At 38.2% G+C, this 21,713-nt stretch overlaps 1 protein-coding gene across 5 annotated transcripts in view; it reads left to right on the top strand.

The window, feature by feature from the left end:
* Nucleotides 1-20,472, top strand: part of nfic (nuclear factor I/C) — a 107,498-nt gene extending 87,026 nt beyond the window's left edge. For 3 of the 5 annotated variants that reach the window (XM_079827607.1, XM_079827606.1, XM_079827605.1), the window contains exons 7-11: nt 647-757; nt 3,357-3,541; nt 6,946-7,105; nt 8,789-8,874; nt 15,600-20,472. In XM_079827607.1, coding sequence (XP_079683733.1) covers nt 647-757; nt 3,357-3,541; nt 6,946-7,105; nt 8,789-8,874; nt 15,600-15,620 — 563 coding nt within the window. In that variant the 3' untranslated portion in view covers nt 15,621-20,472. The remainder of the gene's footprint in view (nt 1-646; nt 758-3,356; nt 3,542-6,945; nt 7,106-8,788; nt 8,875-15,599) is intronic. The other 2 variants (XM_079827609.1, XM_079827608.1) reach the window with 1 other exon arrangement.
* The last annotated feature ends 1,241 nt before the right edge of the window (nt 20,473-21,713 follow it).

Here is a 21,713-nt window from a genome sequence, read left to right as displayed (position 1 = left end):
AACATCTGGATACAGGTCGCGTGTTAATGCCAAGTGTAAACGCAGCCAAAGTCAAACAGGTTTGAAACAACCGTCAGGGTGAGTAAATGATAAAGGAATTAAATTTTTTGGGTGAACTATCCCTTTAAACGACATCCTATAACTGCAAACAATATGAACGAACATTGAATGAAGATCTTCTTTGAAAACAAAGCAATTTCTGGGAACTTAAGAATGTAGAGAAGGTTCTAAATAGATCACTCTGGAAATATCCATATGGAGACTGTATCATTGCATTGACCTTAAATAACCAGTGCAGATCATCAACTACAGACGTATTTTCCCATAATCCCATTGGTCTGGCCGGAAGAAGAGAGTGCACTCTCTGCATTGCACTGCAGCACTGTCAAAACTCCGGTTCTCTCATCACGCTGCGCCACCTTGTGGTCAGTTGCTGTGACTGGAAGCATCTGCTGTGACCTGACAGAAGCATCGAGAGTGACCACGCAGTGCTGGTTAATTAGCTGACGAAGCTTTCCTTTAGACTCAGAAAAGTTTGTCCTTGTATAGAACAATGGAGCTGAATTTGCAGTATTCCGTTTTAGTGAAGCACGCGCTTTCCTCCCCCTCCTCCACCTCTCTTTACTTTTCTCTCTTTTTCACACAGGAATCTCCCCTACAGTTAAGAAGACAGAGATGGATAGTCCATCTCCTCAAGAGAGCTCTCCACGCCTCGGCTTCACACAGCACCACAGACCTGTCATTGCAGTGCACAGCGGTGAGGGGACAACACACACGTGCATATATCCGTCTGTTCTGTCATCACAGGCCCGACGCTGCACACACAAACACGGCAAATGGCTAGTTGGGAGAAATAAATATGCACTTTCTACTCTTGTGTCTGCTAATATAATCATATCATGTAAAACCTGCTTATATGTGGCCCTGTTAAAAGTCAACATGAATTGCCATTCGCAACCTGTTTTGCTTTCTTAATGTGACATTTACCTAATAAGACATTTACCTAATAAGATATTAATGAAATAAGATATTGAATAAGAAAAAACTGTAGGGACATTTTTACCCATCGGGAATCGATTAGATGGTGAAAAGTTGGAATAACATACCAGAATGGAGCCACACTGAGTGAAAAAATTGCTAGCTATTTTGCTATTGGTTAACCTTATCTTAAGTATTTTGTTTCAGGACAAGTTATTACATTTTGATGAAAGATTATGACTTTTTTTTTTTTTAAGTATTTGAAATATACTTTATTGTCCCATGAAGGGCCATTTGAGATGGATTTCATAGCCAGCATTGAGCAGGACCTGATACATTATAAGATTTTACACCATAGTCATTCATTATAAAAATCATTCATGATACATTATTAAAATTGTTGATTGGATGAAGGCTAATCTGAATGCAGTCACTTATGAGAAAGGGGCAAAACGTTAAAATGGCCTTTGGAGAAGTCCGGCATACGTCATCAGAGAGATGTCTGTTGTTCCACACTGGAAGAATTTCTGACAATTTGATGACAAAAAATTTGGGGTCAAAAGATAAAAAAGAAACATGCACAGATAAATTGTTCACAGTTTTATTGAGCTGAGACACGGGTGCTGTCTCTGTCAGGTCATTTCTTATTGGAGTACAGTAATCTGTCGTCTCCAAAGCCTCACAGCTGGCTGAGTTATGCTCTAACAATTAGCCTGGCTGTTCAGATAACTTGGTGGAGCGTGTCAGCCATATGGTGCCTGCACTGAAACATCCAGCCGATATTACCTCTGTTGGGCATTGCCAAATGTGTCACAGCATACAAAGTAATCTGTAGAGAGTTGTTTAAATATGACAGGGACGTGACAACTGAACAAAATTGTTTATTTAAGACATTGATTAGGTGGTGCTTTATCAAATGTGTCACTAAAATGCATGGGGTTAACATTAATGTGCTTGCTTATACACTCACCTAAAGGATTATCAGGAACACCATACTAATACTGTGTTTGACCCCCTTTCGCCTTCAGAACTGCCTTAATTCTACGTGGCATTGATTCAACAAGGTGCTGAAAGCATTCTTTAGAAATATTGGCCCATATTGATAGGATAGCATCTTGTAGTTGATGGAGATTTGTGGGATGCATATCCAGGGCACGAAACTCCCGTTCCACCACATCCCAAAGATGCTCTATTGGGTTGAGATCTGGTGACTGTGGGGGCCATTTTAGTACAGTGAACTCATTGTCATGTTCAAGAAACCAATTTGAAATGATTCGAGCTTTGTGACATGGTGGATTATCCTGCTGGAAGTAGCCATCAGAGGATGGGTACATGGTGGTCATAAAGGGATGGACATGGTCAGAAACAATGCTCAGGTAGGCCGTGGCATTTAAACGATGCCCAATTGGCACTAAGGGGCCTAAAGTGTGCCAAGAAAACATCCCCCACACCATTACACCACCACCACCAGTCTGCACAGTGGTAACAAGGCATGATGGATCCATGTTCTCATTCTGTTTATGCCAAATTCTGACTCTACCATCTGAATGTCTCAACAGAAATCGAGACTCATCAGACCAGGCAACATTTTTCCAGTCTTCAACTGTCCAATTTTGGTGAGCTTGTGCAAATTGTAGCCTCTTTTTCCTATTTGTAGTGGAGATGAGTGGTACCCGGTGGGGTCTTCTGCTGTTGTAGCCCATCCGCCTCAAGCTTGTGCGTGTTGTGGCTTCACAAATGCTTTGCTGCATACCTCCGTTGTAACGAGTGGTTATTTCAGTCAAAGTTGCTCTTCTATCAGCTTGAATCAGTCGGCCCATTCTCCTCTGACCTCTAGCATCAACAAGGTATTTTCGCCCACATGACTGCCGCATACTGGATGTTTTTCCCTTTTCACACCATTCTTTGTAAACCCTAGAAATGGCTGTGCGTGAAAATCCCAGTAACTGAGCAGATTGTGAAATACTCGAACCGGCCCGTCTGGCACCAACAACCATGCCACGCTCAAAATTGCTTAAATCACCTTTCTTTCCCATTCTGACATTCAGTTTGGAGTTCAGGAGATTGTCTTGACCAGGACCACACCCCTAAATGCATTGAAGCAACTGCCATGTGATTGGTTGATTAGATAATTGCATTAATGAGAAATTGAACAGGTGTTCCTAATAATCCTTTAGATGAGTGTATACTACCATTAAAAAGTTTGGGGTTGGTAAGGTTTTTTTTAATGCTTTTGAAAGTGAATATGCCCAGCAGGCCTGCATTTATTAGGTTAAAAAAAACAGTAATATTGTGAAATATTATTACAATTGAATTACTGAATAGTTAAGACTGAATAGTTCCTGCCTTTATGTCCATTCTGCCTTTATGTCCTTCAGGTATCTCTCGGAGTCCACATCCCTCCTCGTCTCTGCACTTCCCTGGTGGTCCCATTCTCCCCCAGACCGCCTCCACCTACTTCCCGCACACGGCCATCCGGTACCCCCCACACCTCAGCTCTCAAGACCCGCTCAAGGACCTGGTCTCTCTGGCCTGTGACCCGTCCAATCAACAGCCCAGCCCGGTAAGATCATCCCATGGAGCATTCAGACACACCTTGTATGACTTTCAGCATACATCTCTAACATTCACAGATCAGGGAATGTGAAAACAAATCCCAAATCTTCCAAACATCAGCTTAACCAATCAGCAGCCATAATTCTTGTAGGACCCCGTATGGGAACGTGAGCCAAGCACAGCTCTGAGCCTGTCGTGTTTATTTATATTCAGCACTGATTTGTGAACATGTCAAATAAAAAATTTGTTGAATTTGTACTTAAAGAGGTCATATTTTCCTGGCCAGTTAAAAACCTTATGGGATACCACAGCAAATCGGAAGCACCTGACTTAGTGGAGGATAAGTGCTGTTGCTCATTCCACATGCAACAGGAGCGTTTCTTAAAAGGGATATTCTCCTAAAAATGAAAATTCTGTCATCATTTACTCACTCTCATGTTGTTCCAAACCTGTATGACTTTCTTCTATAGAACATAAAACAGGAAGTCAATCTTTTGTCAGTCATCTTTGTTTGTGTTCCTTAGAGAAATGCAGGTTTGGAATGACATGTGGGTGAGTAAATGATGACAGAATTTAAAATTCTGAAAGAAATTGGGAAAAGGGCAAACAAATTTGACAGTTTTTGGAATAAAAAACACAAGTGGACCTCAGGGAAAACGATTAAATAAATGACACCAGAAAGGATGAATTAAGAGATCAACTGCTTACTTCCTGCGTACACTGTATTTTTATGTGTGTGCGCAAGTGAGAGCGAGCCAGACAGAGGGAAAAGGAGACAGATAAACGTGCCATCATGTGCCCTACATGGATCGTAGCCCATGTAATCTGAGCCAAAAAGAGCTGACCACTGCCATGTAGAAGCATGCAGCCTCGATGCGGTCAGATTTCACCCTTTCCGTGAAAGCAACCTGCAGTCTAAACGCCAGCGTCCATTAGCTCTGTTTCCTTCACACACACTCACAGATTCAGTGCCTGTGTTACCCTGAGATATCAGGCAGGTGGTGCTTTCAAAAGGGCCACTTAAACAGATTTGAGTGAAATGTTTCCCTTAACTTAAATGTAATCTTAAAAAACACCAATGAATTGATTAAATATCCATAACTGTTTTGCTTTCCAGGGGTAGTGTCATACATTTAAAGTGGCTTAAGCATTTTATCTGAGTGTTATTTCTTCTACTAATGACTTATCATACACCCCAGGATGCCATCTGAGTACCTTTACTGACTCGTATCCTCAACGGGGTGAGCAACATTGGGACCGACTGGATCACTTCATTCTGACACTGACATAAAGAACTAATAGTGTGAATCCTCAATGTGTATCCTCAGTAGTGCCTGTAGGAGAGTCATGTGCCATTTCCACGTCAGAGAGAGAGAGAGTGAGAGAATAGGAAATAGAGCCAAGAAGGAGGAGATCTCTGTGTCTAGGGGTGTTGCTGATGTTGGCAATAAATGGAGAAAGAGAGAGAGAGACACACATTTATGAATCTTGCCCTGTGGCAGCCGGGCCCAGCTGATTCTGCAGACTCATTGAATTTCCCCCTACTGCAGTCTGACCGTAGCCAAGCAGTCACAAAGAACAGCCGCACCGACCCATAATGCCGCTGACTCACTCACCAGCTATTGTTGTGCAGGGCAGTGAGTGTGCAGTTTTCCTCGGCGAGAATGCAAACGAGAGCCAAGCCCTCAGAGAGAGAAAGAGAGCATGATGGAGGGTTTTATGGATTTGCGGCCAGGGTAGAACGACAGAACGATGCATAATAGGCCGTTCGCTAGAACAGTGCGCACAACGTTACTCTGTTTCGCCCTCATAACTGCTGATGGCAGGAGGAAGTGCAGATACAGTATGTGACTGGACTTTAAAGTTTCATAAAAAAAATTGTATGGGACACAAACAAATGTTTCCCACTTTAAATAATGTATGTCTAAAGAAATGAAGTACTTTAGACAAATACAGCATGTTTGGAAAAAAATCTTATCCTAATCTTCTTGTTGCATTGACAGCAGAATTTAGGCATCACAACATTAAAATGTTCAGTAAAATATCTACAAATTACATTAAACAGTGTTATTAAATTATTAGTATTTTTTAAAGGATAAATTTGCTGATTTTCAACCAGCATTGTATTGTTACAATATCGGTAGTAGTAGTTGTAAATGAAACCAGATCTCTCGGTTCTTTGCTCAGCTAAACGAAGATTTGACAGCTTTAGTGAAAACTACAGATCCTACAGATCCACATTTTTGTATCCCTACTGACAGACTTTTGGATTGAGCCCACTGCATTATGAGTGTCAAATTTTTCCTACCTTTTTGGCAAAAGGAAACAGCACAGGCCTTTTGTTTTCAATAGTCATGAAGCCTTTTCCTACATAGGCTTTTTTTATTAAAAGCCCATCTTGACAGCATTGAATCACCCCTTTAAGTGAGTGTTTTTGATAATGTAAAAATGTTTGTACTCTTAAATTTCTATGTTGAGATCACATAACCAGGCATGTCTTGAAATTAAACTCCGACAATGTCCAGGGAATTTCAACTTATCTGCGGCATGCACACTCCAGAGCAGGTGGGGGCAGCAGAGAGGCTAATGTGGTTTAGATGTTGTTTAACATAACAAATAAGATGCATTTCATAATTTGGTGTTCCATTCGATGTCAGACGCAGAATATTTTTGCCCGATTTTGTACTAATTTTCCTACAAAAATGTTGTCTTGTGCATGGAAAATGAAGCAAAATGGCAACGCTAGCATGTTTTGCAGGTGTGCAATTATCAACAGAGATGGTTACTTACTATTTTTGATACAACTATCTCTGTAAACATTTGCTTAACAGGTTTTATTATCTGTAATGTAGATTTTGAAATCATTCCCGTAGCTCAAAAAGTTGCACTAGCAACGACAAGGTAATAGGTTAAATTCCCATAAAATGCATGAAATTATGAACTGTATACCTTGAATGCAATGCAAGTTGGTTTGGATAAAAGCGTCTGCCATTTATAATGTAAATGAATGTTTGCAATAACGTTGTGCCCTCAGTGTCATGCATCTTTATCATTATCAGGTTTGAAAAGTCTTCATGTGGCATTCTATTGCACTTTTCCATGTAGGAAAAATGTAATTTTTTTTTTTTTTTTTAATGAATGGAACACTGCATTCGTTTCCAAAAACAACATCTTATAGAGCTGTTAGAACCTGCCGTGATGTCAGACATACTATTTAGCTAGTAGTTCTAAATATGCAGAGACCATTAAGTATTTTAAAGAATATTACCATTGAGGGACAAAAATCAGAGCTAAATAGAGCGTAACACAAACACAGAGGCAGTAGATGCATGTATTGTGATGTTAACTGTGTAGAGGCAGTGAGGTGTCCCTCCCCACAGTGGCTGACTGTTGCCCTCTCTTCCTCTGCAGCTGAATGGCAGTGGTCAGGTGAAGGTATCCAGTCACTACATCTCCTCTCAGATGCTGGCCCCCCCACCACCCCCCGGCCTGCCCCGTCTGACGCTGCCCCCAGAGTCCAAATCCAGCACCACCTCTGCAGACGCAGCTGCCAGCTCACCCACATCCCCCAGTAAGTGGGAAGCTTGCAACCCATCCGCTCGTTCGCCCTCTCTGTCCCAGACACCCAGAGATAGCCAAAAAACCAAACAGCATCACACAAACACATCAACAATTAGAGATAAACCCCAGGGTTTAATAAAGTGTAATTTTTTTTAGAATGATTAAAATATCAAGCGGAACAACAAAAAAAACTAATAAACTAATGGCTGGCTCAGAGTTAGTGGTCTGGCTCATGTCACAAACCATTTACACAAGACGCACAACTTGGTTTGGTCACGACTACAGTACCTTAACGGAGTCTTGGCTGCTTTTAATTGGATGACACATTTTATCATCTATATACACACACAAACACATACTACAATTCAAAAATTTGGTGTCAGTATGATTTTCTGCTGTTTCAAATAAATTCTGTTCTCTTGAACGTTCTATTAATCAGAAATTTGTGGGGAAAAAAATATTGGTTTCCACAAGAATATTAAGCATATTAATATGAACTGTTTTGATTAAAAAAGTCATAAAAGATATTTCTTCACCAAATCAGCATTTTAGCATTATTTCTGAAGGATCATATGACTCTGAAGACTGCAGTAATGGCTGCTGAAAATTCAGCTTTGTCATCACAGGAATACATTGAACTTTAAAATATATTAAAATAGAAAACAGTTATTTAAAATTGTAATAATATTTCACAACATTACTGTTTTTGCTGTATTTTTTTAACAAACAAATGCTGCCTTGGTGAGAATAAGAGACTTCTTTAAAAATGGTTGTGTATTCATTTGTTTATTTATTTTAATAATCAGAATGGACAATGCGTCATAGTTTTTTAGGTTGTTAGCATAACTATTGTTTTTTTACATGGCACATTAATGATATATTTTAAAATCGTTTCAAACTGAACTGTCAAATATTAAAAAAAGAGCAACACAGCAAGCATATTTTCATCAGTAAACTGTATAAAAAGATACATTTGGATGACAAGTCGATCAGCTTTAATGGGCCAGTGCTTGCTGCCCTGTTCATTAATCATGCTAATTTAATTATTAATGCAGAGAATAGCTCAATATGTTCACCATCCGCTGTGCTGCAGAATCCCAGATGATCAATCGCCTCGATACACCAATCCCACACTGTCAGACTCAATGCTCTACGTGATTATTCAGCTAAAATCACGTCAACTTATACAAAGACCCATTTGATAAGGAGGGATGCTTTGATTGTTATGTTGTGTGTTCCTTATTTACCAAAAAGGCACGCTGGGAGAATTTCCAAACAAACATAAGAAAGCACATCTGCTTCTGTAATTGCTGATAATATAGTCTTCAAGAGATGAAGGTGCACATTCACTAACAACAGACTGGATTTACATAAGCAGACAACACAATGAGCCTCTGCTAGACAGAATATTTATTTACACAGTCTGACGGTAACAAACACAGAAACTGACCCAATTGCAGCATCAATTCAATGTCTGTGTGAAAGAGATGCACGCCATACACACTCAAACGCTATTTTAGATCTGAATTGAATATAGCAATATTTAACTGTGTGATTTAAACTCTAAATCCACCAGGAACTTTGAAACGTTATTTGAAACTGATATCACTCTTTGTGATTTCGTTAGCATTTTTGACTCTCTCGCCACTTTCTCTGTTCTACTCTTAATCGCACATTTCTCCCTCTCTTTCAGCATACTCTGCTCCCGGGACGCCACCTGCCAACCGCTCCTTCGTAGGAATTGGTTCTCGAGACCCTGGCAGTCTGTATCAGGCGCAGGTATCACAACACAAACCTCTACACGCATTTATTCACACACAAATCCACAGATCATCCACTCTCGAACAGACACACACAGCCCTCAGATGAAATTGTAATGCTAGTTATAGACTAAACTGAATTTTAAGTACTGGAAACATTGACTTTTTCTTGATAACTTTCAGAAACCTAAGTTCCATAAAAATGTTGAAAATTCAATCTTGATTTCGAAGCAGTACTTGAAAAATTCCCTTGAACCTCAGTGCCCAGAGGAAACACTACAGCAGCGCTAGTCTGGACCCTTTGAGAGACCCAAGCCTTCTTTGTTCAATTATAGATCAGAAATGAGCAGATACAGTAGATACATGAGCAGATACAACTACCACTAGACCCTCAGCTGCCGAACGAAATGTGGTCTTTCACATTAAATATAGAGCCAGCCAATGTAGATACAACACCTTAACCAATATGTGGTGAAATCATAGAATGTCTGAAAAAAATATTCATCTTTTTTATTGTTTTCTTCTGAAATAATGTAATATTGATATTATTTTCAAAGAATATTTGTATTTATATTGAAAAAATTGTTTTAATGTTTTAAGCATAATTGTTTTAAGCACAAACCTTTTGTGCGTCTAAATTATTTACTTTTTATTATTATTTCAATATTTGTATTGTAAAAAACAAAATTACGGAGCCTGCACATTACATGCAGAAAAAAAATATGCACAACGTGGCCACCACTTAACAATTGTTTCCCATGACTTAATAATATGTCAGCATGATTTACAAATTTGTTCCCTCGTTTTAAGTAAACTGAAATGCTAACTTTAGCCTGCTAGCATTGAAAGCATACGATCCCACCCTCCCTGCAAATCGCCGTCCAAAGCCACACCTCCTTCAAAACACATGACCAGAAGCGAGACGACCAGTGACAACGTTATTGGAATACATGTATCATTCACCTGTGAGAAAACGTTACAGTACAGTGAGTAGCAGTACTACAATAATGAACGTAAACAACCGTTTGCCTACCATTCTCGCTCTGACTGCACAAGGTATGTGAATGCGCTGATGATGTGTGATGCCTGCGTGAACAGGCTGCGCAGTCGTATGCAAACGCACGTTGACTGACAGGGAACACATGCTATCATTTTATTCAGACTGAATGTAATAATTGACCAAACATTTTATGGTCCTATGTCTTCCACAGATGATATACATTTATAAAAATACATTTAGACCGCGTAACATAGTGATTGCTATCAGGATATGAGGAGACTTTCAACCAGCATAACAAAAAAAATTTCATTTTTAAATCAAAGTAGGGAACGAATTAGTTCAACGTGGCCACGATTGACTAAAACGAGGGATAAAATCAAAGCCGTGGGACCGAATTCTTAACTCGCGACCACGATTTATCTATGTTTTTGTTCACATGTCATATGCAGGGCTCTGATTAAACTAATGTATTTTTTTTTTTGTGCATTGCACCATATAATCCTATGAATTCATCCTTCATATTTATTAATGACATGGTAAACTTTTGCATGCTCAGCAAAATCCTGACCTTATATTGAAAGGCGCAAAATTGCATCTGACATTTTTGTGATGCTTCACGAATCCTAGAGGACATCAGCCCCTAATAAATAAACACTTGAAAGGTCTTCCTTGAGTAATAGCTGCAGTTACATTTGATTTGGCTGGGGAATGCGGCAGTGCTCAGGTAAAATCTGAACTGTGGGGGTGATTGAACTGCATGGTTCGGGAGTCCGAGCGCAATGCTGCATTGCAGTGCTCTCAGCTCCATAAAAGAGTGTAAATGCACTTGACTGAGCCATGTGATGAGAGAGCGAGAGAGAGAGAGAGAGAGAGAGAGAGAGAAAGGAGAATGATCAATGAGTAATTGAGGACTAGTGTGGGTTAGTATGTATTTGAAGTAATTATTTGAAAACCTTAAGCCTAACAACCAATAAGCAGACACAGCAGGTATACAGTTATTATTATTGTTTTTCATGCAGTTGTGCACTAGAGAAAGTCTAAACTTTTCTGGTTCTCAGCTACGTGTGTTTGTGTTCCTGTATCATGAGCTAAGAGGGAGGGGATAGAAGTTGTCAAATGAACGAATGGGGGAAAGGAGGTTCCGTTCACTTGCTCCGAGATGGTCACGTCCAGGGCTGTCTGGTTGCTAGGGGAAACCAGACATGATGTAATTGCCGGATGAACCTGTGCTCGAGGGAGTGGATAAGGAAGAGTCCACTGCAGACCAATGAAATTGACCAATGTGTCTTGCACAGACTAACACAGGACTGCCCTGGGAATCACTGACTGTCCAGGCATAGTTTGACAAAACACAGTTGTCTTTTTCTTTCTTTCACTCTCAAAAGTGAGTACAGTTTACTGTACATTTTTACTTTCTCTGTGAGCTATTTTTGGATAGTTCTACCTGACCTGAGTATAATTTTTTTTTTAAAAAGTTATTATTTCCACATTTTTCATGATTTTCTTTTCATTCTTTCTTTTCGCTATGAAAAGTGAAACATGATTTTACCTGATTTGACCATTAAAGATAACTTAAATGTTTATTATAATAATTAATATTAAACAATATTGTTTATCTGTGTTATTTTGGTATAATTGAGATACTTATATAGTTTCATTTCAATTAAAGTTTTAGTAATTTTGTTGTTTTTGTAATTTTTTTCCATTTTTTTTTTCAGTTTTAGTTATTTTAGTATATCAAGTTAAGCTAAATGAAAATGAGAAATGTTGCCTTTACAATTAGCTAAAATAAAATAAGTTTTGTTTCATTTTATTTTATTTTTTAAGTACCATTTTTATATTCATAGTTTTAATTAACTGCAAAAACCCTGAATTTGAATACAACATCCTGGTAAAAAAAAAACAATTACCACATGAAACATTTTTTTTATATACCTGTTTTTTTCCTATTACATTCTTTCCAACTTTATTTTCTTCCCTCCCCTTTACTCTCTCGATCTGTGTTTGTATTAAGCTCAGAGTTTAGTGGACTTCTGTTGTTTTCTTTTCTCTGATGAAAAGGGTACGTTACTAACAATCTTTGTTTTTAGAGGAGCTTATGTTTCAGCCTCACCTCCAAGCTCTCCCAAAGCATTGTAATTAAAGGGAGAGACTGTCATTTGTTAGGCCCTTGCGGTCTTATATGTCCCCCTACTTGGACTGTAACCCACCCTCGTCTCAGCTTTATATTTTCATAACCTAAACCACCTGTCACCAAGACAAAGCCTGTAGCTTTTATAGGGAACTAAATATTTTGTTTGGAGTGAACGCCTAACCACTGTTAGCCTGGGCTCTACTTGTTGCTGTGTTCTCAGGACAGACTGTATGAGTGAGAAAGTTTCAGCTTTGGATGTGCCCTAGTGCAAAATGAAAATATCAGGCAGCTGGTAAAAAGAAGAATGGCCTGGAATGGTCGACTCAAACCCATGTGATGAGACAAAGCTGGAATGGTTACACTCCAGTTTTTACACTTGGAAAAGTATTTTAACACCAGGCCTTGAGCCATTTGGACCACTGAAAATTACAGTTGTGCGCCATTTATGAATATCAAATAAATATAAAAAAACATATACTGTATATAAATCAAATCTGGAGTTTGGCTGTATTCAGATTAGTCTCTAAATATTATTTTATCTTTTGTAAACTAAATTTTTGTCAAATTGTTATAAATATAACAGAAGTTGTGGCTGTATGGTATGCTCATTGAGATACTATTACATTTTCTGTTTTCATTTTAAATTGAGTTACGGTTTAAGTAATTTTGTTGTGTTTTTGTTCTATTACTATAAGTTTTGTTTCTATTTTATTCCAGTTAACATTTATTTTATTTCAACAAATAATGGTTTTAATGGTTTTAATTTGAACTATAATAACCCTGAGTCAAGCAGGTACTCTTAATCCTTTAACCCATTTGTTTATTGTTCTACTAACCAGCCTTAATTTGTTTGATCTGATTCAGCTCACCAAGATAATGACCACTGCAAACGTCCACAAAGAAAGCAAATAGCATGTCATTTCATGGCACAGTTGGGTAATGTCAAATATCTGCTTATTTTAACGTCTTTAGTCAGCTTCACTGGTGGTTTTGCATTGGTTTGTGTGAATCAACATTTGGATAGATGAATTTGATAATGACTCCCCATTTCCTGGCCCGTTCCTGTCGGCCTTCACCACATGAATCAGACAAATAACAGGAGCAGACACTACATATATTCTCTTAAGCTGTTTTGATCATATTTAAGTGTAAATACTAAGCAGGCCATCGGTTTTTGAGGTGAGACAGGAGATTATATCTGCTTAAAGTTCACAACCAAGAAGAGAGGCATATGTTGCAGCACATTTTCCTACCGAAGAAAAGATTGAGTTTCCATAACATATACTGGAAGCATTAACATTTCAACTAGCCTCTCTAGAGGACGTGGATTGTGGATTTGTCTCATCAAGAGACATTTTCAGTATAGTAAAATGGCGTGTTGTCACTTCAACGCATGGCCAAGATGATATCCAGAGCTCTGGAGTACATATGCATATGTGTGTGTGTTACTTCAGAATATATTTATACATTCAGTTTTCCCTCTCGAGTATTCAAGGGTAACATTTAGCCTTTTGGTTTCGGGTGAAATCAGTTTTGACAAAGAAGTGGCTGTAATTGTGCTGTCAAAGTCACAAGGCATGAAAATGCATACAATCCCCACACTGCCCACTCTCATGGGCTCAGGTTTGATCCAGTAATCAACACGAAATATGATTTGGGAAAATTGCATCCCAATACACTGTAGTAATCACTCAGAAAACAGCATCTTTGCATTTCCCAGCAGTGTCAGCTGTCATTATAAGCGTATTTCTCTTCCTGGCAATAGTTTCTAAAGTATGCGTAAGTGTCATGGGTTTTGTAAGGTTAACCTTAGCTCCAGTTTCAATAGCAGAATCGAACGATTCTCAGCTAGCTAGCAAACAGAAGTCATAATAGACTGATTTCATTGAAAGATATTGATGCACTATATGATTAAAGTTTAATAACTTGTATTATGGCATTTTAGATTCCTGATACATGTTGTCCATAGATTGTGATACTGCCCTTTGCATTAATCAATGAGCAAGAGCTGCCAAAACTCCTTGGCGCCACGGCTGTTTTTAAAACATAAATGTGTCAAAGGATTTTAACTTAGATTCTCAGGGCTGTATGCTATTATCTGGGCACTGCATTGTGGATTTGGGGAGTCATTAGTCTGTGGTTTGGTGTTGTACAAGAATCAAGCCATCAGTCTGATGTATACAAACTTTTCAGGAGGGAATAGGAACAAATTTTCCTTTTTTAGCATTATTAAATCAATACATTTGGGGGTAGTTAAAGACGTCTGTTGGACTGCTGTGAAATTACTTAAACCTTAGTGGAAAATATTGAGCCAGGGGCTTACGGCATGAACTCCTTCCTTCTGTTTTTAAACCTTGTCAAATTTTAAAAAGACTTCAGCGGTCTGTGAATGAAAGCCAAAATCCTGTTATGCTTTTAAAAGGTTTGGGTGGGATCCTGCTTAGCTCTCGCTCTCTCTCTCGCACTCATAGATTTCTACTCTCTATGAGTTTTAATAGGTTCCTCAATTCTGGCTAAGTGTTTGCTGCTCATCATCAAAAAAGATAGTGATTTGTTCTTATTAGGTTCTGCTTTGAATGCAGAGTATGGTGCGTTTGCATGATTTAGGTCCTTACAGGCAGGAAACATGTACCACCTACTGTCACCACCAACTTTAAAATCTACACACACCTCACACACTAACAGGGTATATGTGGATGTTTCTTCAGATACTGACACTTTAATGTCCTACGGTTTTCAAAACTAAAACAAATTACTGTGATGGCAAATCTGAATTTTTAGCAGGCATTACTCCCATCTTCAGTGTCACAACCATCAGAAATCATTCTAATATGCTGATTTTGTGCTTGTTGATTGTGCTGCCTAATATTTTTGTGTAAAGAGTAATACATTTTTTTTAAGTATACAAAAGTATATATGAAAAATTTCAAATGTGTCATTTCAACCAAACTGTATGGGAGTTTGTTTCCACCACGGAAAAAAAACATTTTAAAAGATAATCGCAACTTTATTATCTCACAATTCTGAATTTCTTTTCAGAATTGCGTGATATAAACTCAAAATTACAAGACATAAAGTCAGTCTTGTGAGTTTATATCTAGCAATTCTGACTTTATAACATGCAAGTCTGACTTCTTTTCTCAGAATTGCGAGTTTATATTCGCAATTGCGAGTCATGTAATTCTGAGAAAAAAGGCAATTGGGTCAATTACCTTTTTTTTTAATTCTGTGGCAGAAACAAGCTTCAATAAAAATGCAAATAAAAAACACAATACATAATTTGATATGTGATGGAAATGAAAATTTGATTACATTGTGGTGGAAATGTTTATGAGGTCTCAGAAAAATGACAGAATTCTCCTCTGATGGATGTATGTATAGTGTTGGACTAAAAACTAAAAGTTCCCATAGTTGAAGAAACCCATATAAATCAGCGTGTGCATTCAGTTTTGATGAAACGGATCCATCTCGACCAGTCTGCGGTCACGTTCAGATGAGTTTTTATCTGATTTAGGTGGATATCCCATAGCACTCCTCCTATTGTGTTACTTGTGCTTGTACAGATGTCTTAGTCATTTTGATTCTCTCTCTTTCTGTCTCTCTCTTGCAGTCCTGGTATCTGGGGAACTGATGATCACACACACAGACAAACCCGAGGAGGCACAGACATGGATTTGAAAAATCAATTTTTTGTGGAATTTACGAGATAAAAAGTTGTGAACGAGATGCAAGAGGGAAAAGCAGATATATATGCAGTATTTGTATATATACACACACATATATATATATACACAATATGTGTGTATAGATATATGTGCACACATATTTATATATGCATAATGACGTACAGTATAAGATGCTTCAATACACTTTTTTTTGGAAAAGACAATGGAAACAGAGAAGAGCGTGAGAGAATTGCCATAGATGGAACGGAAGAAAAGGAGACAAAAGAGGAGGATGTTTTTTCTGGGAGGGCAGCCTGAACTATGGCGTACATTGATGGACGTGTCGAAAAGGCCCACCCTGACTCCCTGCCTCTTGGAATGCCTCTCCTCAACCCCCCTCCTCCTGCTACAGGTGCTGCTTCCTCCTATATGCAAAATAAGTATCCTTTATTTTCTTAACGAACAGGGACGAGAAACCCCGAGGAAGGGGTTTTTCCGCTAGCATTTCGCCACAGGTTTGGAGGTGAGCACGGTCTGTTTTTATTCTTTTTTTTTTTAAGTGCACAAAGGCAACACGACATGGAAAAGGAAACAAAAAGGTTGATGCTTCCGTTCACACAGCATTCTGGAAAAAGAAACAAAAAGGCTACTTTTCATCCAGTTTTATTGACAATCATGTATCTGCGTCCTTGGTTTCGTTCAGAGGGTGATGTTTTCTAAATTGCATTCTTCACCGTTTGTAACGGAGTCCACTTTTTGGTGGAAGCACGTCATGTTTTTTGTACATCGGAGGAATATTAGTGGTACCTCAGTGACATTATACATCACAGTCAGCGTGTATACACACACGCACACACACTTGCATGTAAACACACCTATATAGAGGCAATGGCATGTACTGTTAAAGGCTACACGAGGTGTGTGTGAGCTGTAATACAGCCTTCATAGGGTGAGCCAGGGAATAGCAGGGGTGAATTAGCACCTTCCTCTCTTCGCAATATGAAAGCCCTTTATTCCCTGCGCCCGCTGTAAGTGTGTGTGTGTGCGTCCGTGTGTTTGTGCTTGTCATAAACATTGGTAGTCCCTTATTCATCTCTGTGAGTTCACAGATTAGGGGTTTTTTGATTCATGTAGACCTGTGGATTTTTCCACATAGTGACAAAGGGAGTTGAAATATAGTTCTGTCATTACTTAGACAGTATTGGGTGTAGAGGATAGAAGTTTTTTCTCAATGTGTAATTTGTTTAAATTCATTGGAAATTACAGGCATTGCACTACTTTGAATTTTTAATTTTCCTCTTTTGCAAATTCCTGTTCGGCCTAATCATATGGAATGCTGCGAGTCGAGTCTTTTTGTCATGTTCTGATCTCGCGGTAGATGAGGGTTGGTGTCCTAGAAGCTAAAAAAGCTGATCAGAACAATCCAACATTTTCTATGTAAATGTCTCCATGTTTATGTGATTACTTTTATACAATTCCCATAGTTTAAGAAGAAAACTAAACAGGCTATCTTTTCCCCCCATGTTTCTATTGCAAGTAACGATGACTGTTTTTGTTTTGAAGCATATTATACACTTTAATCCGTAGGAATGTCAATTATTTGGATGTTTGACGCGAGACGGGCTGTAATGCCCAACGACGACAATACAAAGAGGAAGTCAGTCAGTGGCTATGCTCCCAGACTTCATTGGGAGGTGGACGCCTACGACCAGCATGTCTCTGGCTGGTTGCCTCAGAAATGGGTTATTCTGCACTCTGAGATGTGTTGATTTGTACAAATGAAATAACATCAGGGCTTAATCTACAACGCTACCGAACCCAAATCACAAAGCCATGAAAAGTGCCTGAGACATTGCGAGATTCTCATTTGAATTCTTCCTCTTTTTTTAACACTTGGATGTTTTGCTTCATCTACTGTGGGTTGTTGTTGTTGTTGTTGTAGTTGTAGAAGTTCAAGGGGTTGTTTTTATGCCCAGAGAGATATTTTAAATGGCCTAGCAAGCCCCCAAGCCCTTCATCAGCTGCATGGGCTAACGCTTAGCCACAGGAAACGCAGATGGCTGAACAAAACACACACACACACGCACCCTTATATTCTACCGGAACATGACAAAATCAACACATATCAGAGATTTACTAGGTACCCTCACAAATACACACACCGACCGATATGAAATAATATCCACACACTCTGGTTGCTTTCGCTAACCTTTTATAATGGCTTTGCAAACACATTCTGTTGAGTTGACCATAGTAAGACCCAGAATACATACAACATGACTTGTTTTAATGGTGCTGATATGAAAATTATATGGAAATCTCTATATATGAGTTATATATAACTGTGCATGGTGCTTTCAAAAGAAAAATCATGAGAATTAAGCTCAAACGACCACCGTATCGCTGACATGGGCGCATGGCAGATAATCTTAGTATTAGCTCTGAAGCGAAATGCTCCCCGACTTCTCCTTAATGACCCCGCTTGAGCAAAGAGCCAATGACACAGATGGATTTTACCTTTGTACCACATTGGTTTTGACTTTTATCCTACAATCTCTCTTCTACTTTGCACGATATTTTATAAACATATTATGTGCCTTGCCTTTAGTTAAGAACGATAATGCGTAAGGAGTTTATTTTTCTTTCTTTTTTTTTTGGATGTAACCAGTCACAAAGGAAAAAATGCTGCATGTTTGATTGCCTGTCATAATCAGATTAAGACTAACAGGTTACCTGATAGCTGAAGTTTTGGATGGGTGAGAGAGGCTTTTTTTACCCTCTTCCTCTTTTAAAAGCACCGTAGTTGGCATGAAATCTTTTTTGTTACCGTTTTATTTCCCTCCTTTTTTCATATAATGAGAAAGTAACAAAATCTGTGAAAGATGCAGTACCAGCTCTCTCCATGTCAGCTCTAAGCTGATATTTTGATTCCCTTTCATGTTAGGCTTCTCTTAAATTGTTTAGATTGTATGTTATCGTGTATTTAAATGAGTTTGTTCCCATTATGGATGTGAAGAGGAGAGGCCAGAAATTAGGATGGCCATCCTCTATAAACCCATTAACTAGTTTGGTTAGGTTTAAATTCCACAACTAAGCACTTAGCTAATTCTTTTGCAATCAGTAAGACTTTACATCTCCTCAGCATGATTTTTACTTTTTGTCATAGGGTCAAATGTACAAATTTAATTATTTCTGAAAACCCACGCATTTGTTGAAGGAATAGTCCACGGCAAAATGAAAATGTTGTCATTATTTATTTGCCCTCGTGTAGTTTCATGACTGTCTTTCATTTTTCAATGGAACACAAAACAAGATATTTGGAAAATGCTTGTCCATACAATGAAAGTCAATGGAGACCAGTGTTGTTTTGGACCCCCTTGATTTTCACTCTGTGGAAAAAAAGGTTTTCTGTTCCACAGAAAAAAGAAATAGTCATACAGGTTTGGAAAAACATGAGGGCGAATAAATAATGACAAAATGTGAACTGTCCCTTTAACCACTTTTTGAGAGCTCATAACACTGGCTGCAATAGAATATGTAGTAATGTTTGACATAAATCATTTCTTTAATTAGTAGTTTTATTAATTGAGTCCCTTGTATACTGTATGTCCATATGCTAATTGTAGAACGCATTCATAGAGAGTAGCTGAAATGTCCAATTCAACATACAGACACAAGAACAGCAAAAAACAAAACAAAACATTGAACTGCTGACTTTGTGTCTTCTTAGATAATGAATGAATACACCAGGATGCTTCTTCTTCTTTTTATAAAATTAGATGGTAGGAGATAATTTATAATTTGTAGCGTGTAGTGTCAGGGGAGTATATTGCGGAGGAGAAGATATTGTGTATTTCTGGAGCTGGGTCAGGAGAGGCCATGTTGTAGTTTGTGATGCAGTGTGTACAGTATTGTTTCTGCAATGGATATTGCAACGCTGGTAGCTAATACGATTTGCTGGTAGCTATTTAAAAGTTTAAGTCGAATGAGAAAGAACGAGATATTTTGTTTACATGATGCCTGTGGTAAGATCTTGATCGTTGATGATTTGTGAGCCCGCCGTTGTCCGCCCTGGCCGAATCGGAGTGCTAAAGCAGAACGGCATTCCATCTTTACCATGATCCAAACTTTTACAGAAGTGCTAGCTTCATTCAGCAAGCGATTTTTCTTGTGTTTAACAGGACAGGCGATGGGACAGGGGTCTGCCTCGAAGCGTGGGACGCAGTTGGAATTATTTCACATAGTTTTTTTGTTTGTTCCAAACAGTATTGAAGCAAAACGGCAAACTTCTTGGTTTTGAATGACCTGAAGCTCTCCGGTACAGACTCGCATGGCCCACCGCCTGTCCCGTGAAGATTTGCACTGCTCCATTTTCATCTTTCTAAAGCTGTCAACCCTCTGGCCAGGGTGCGATGATGGGCTCAGTAGAACAGGGGTCTGAAGGTGGTTTCGCCAACACAGCGGCTCCGTAGTGAGCTCTGTATGCATGCATCTTCTTTGTTTGCTTTTTGTATATGCTAACATTGGCTACACACGGCCGAGAGATCGAAACACTTCAAGAGCAGGTTGTTACCCCAGTGTGTGCTTTTTAAAGTGGCCACAGGTGATGATTGAACTTGCTATGACGTGAATAATGCATTTGAGCTGATGCATTTAAAAAGAAACTTTATCTTACTGTTTGATTTCGACCCTTTTTATAGAGCGATGATTATCATTTTTATGCGTGTTGATGAAATGTTACATTTTGAACACAGTTATCTTGTGTATAAATGCTTACCATATTTCCAGTAGAATGAGGAAAAAGGCTAAATGTACATTAAAAAAAAAAATTTTGTAAGAGAAAATATGTTTTTTTGTTTGTTTGTTTGTTTGTTTGGATTTAGTAGTCATAAGCTTGTGGTCAAGCCACAAAAAAAATTGGAAGCTCCTTCTAAAGGATCTGCTGTTGAGAATATAATGGCGGCACCAGTAGCACACACACCTTTCACACAGTTACCAAGTGTTATTTTGATCACAAAATACAGACCCCAGTAAATTCAGCATCACTTGTCGTCATTTTAAACAGAGCCAACAGCTTCACCGAGCTTTGAGATGCAGGTTCCATTGCTCTTTTTTTTTTTTTTTTATATCCAAGACTTATTTTAAACCTCTGCACTTATTTTTTTCTCTTTTGTCATGCTAGCTTCAAGATCTTTAAACACATTTTTCCTGTACTTCTACTTGGAAGATTGCACTAGATATTATGGTGTTAATAATAATAATAATACTTATTTTTAAGGTTTGCATCTCTGGGGATATTTCTTAGCCTTGACGTACCGTGATAAATACAGATTAATGAAGAGAATGAAAGAAAGATAGAGAGATGAAGCTGCTTGAATGGCACCCTTTTATTTACCTGTTTTTATTTATGTGATTAATTTTCCCTTTTATGATGTTGAAATCATGCCAGGTTCCTGTGCCCTGATTCTTGAGGTAGAACAGTCACACTGCAACGATTATTTTCAAAATCAGTACTTTGCCTTTTCCCTTTAAAAAATCTAAACATCCTTAAAATTATATACATTTAGAAATTAAGAGAATATATCTTGGAATTTAGTTCAGCAAGGATGCATTAAATTGATCAAAAGTGACAAAAGATTTCTATTTCAAATAAATGTTTTTAACAGCATCCATTTATCACAGAAACCTGAGAAAAGGTATCACGGTTTCCATCAATCTATTAAGCAGCAGAACTGTTTTCAACATTGATAAGAAATGGATCATGTGACACAGACTAGAGTAATGATTTGCCATCAGAGGAATAAATTACATTTTAAAATGTGTAAAATCTAAATATTAAAGTAGCAAACATTTATTTTAAGGTGTAATATTTCACAGAATTACTGTTTTTACTGTATTTTTGTTCAAATAAATGCAGCCTCTATGAGCATAAGAGACTTTCGAAAACATTTTTAAAAAATGTTACCGACCTTAAAAAATATATATATATCTACACACACATTTAAAAAATAGGGATGTTTAGGTCTTTTTACTTGAAACCAATATAAAAATACAGATTT

The sequence above is a fragment of the Gobio gobio genome (genome assembly GCF_949357685.1).
Source record: "Gobio gobio genome assembly, chromosome: 10".
Taxonomy (NCBI): domain Eukaryota; kingdom Metazoa; phylum Chordata; class Actinopteri; order Cypriniformes; family Gobionidae; genus Gobio; species Gobio gobio.
This window is presented reverse-complemented; position numbering and strand designations above follow the sequence as displayed.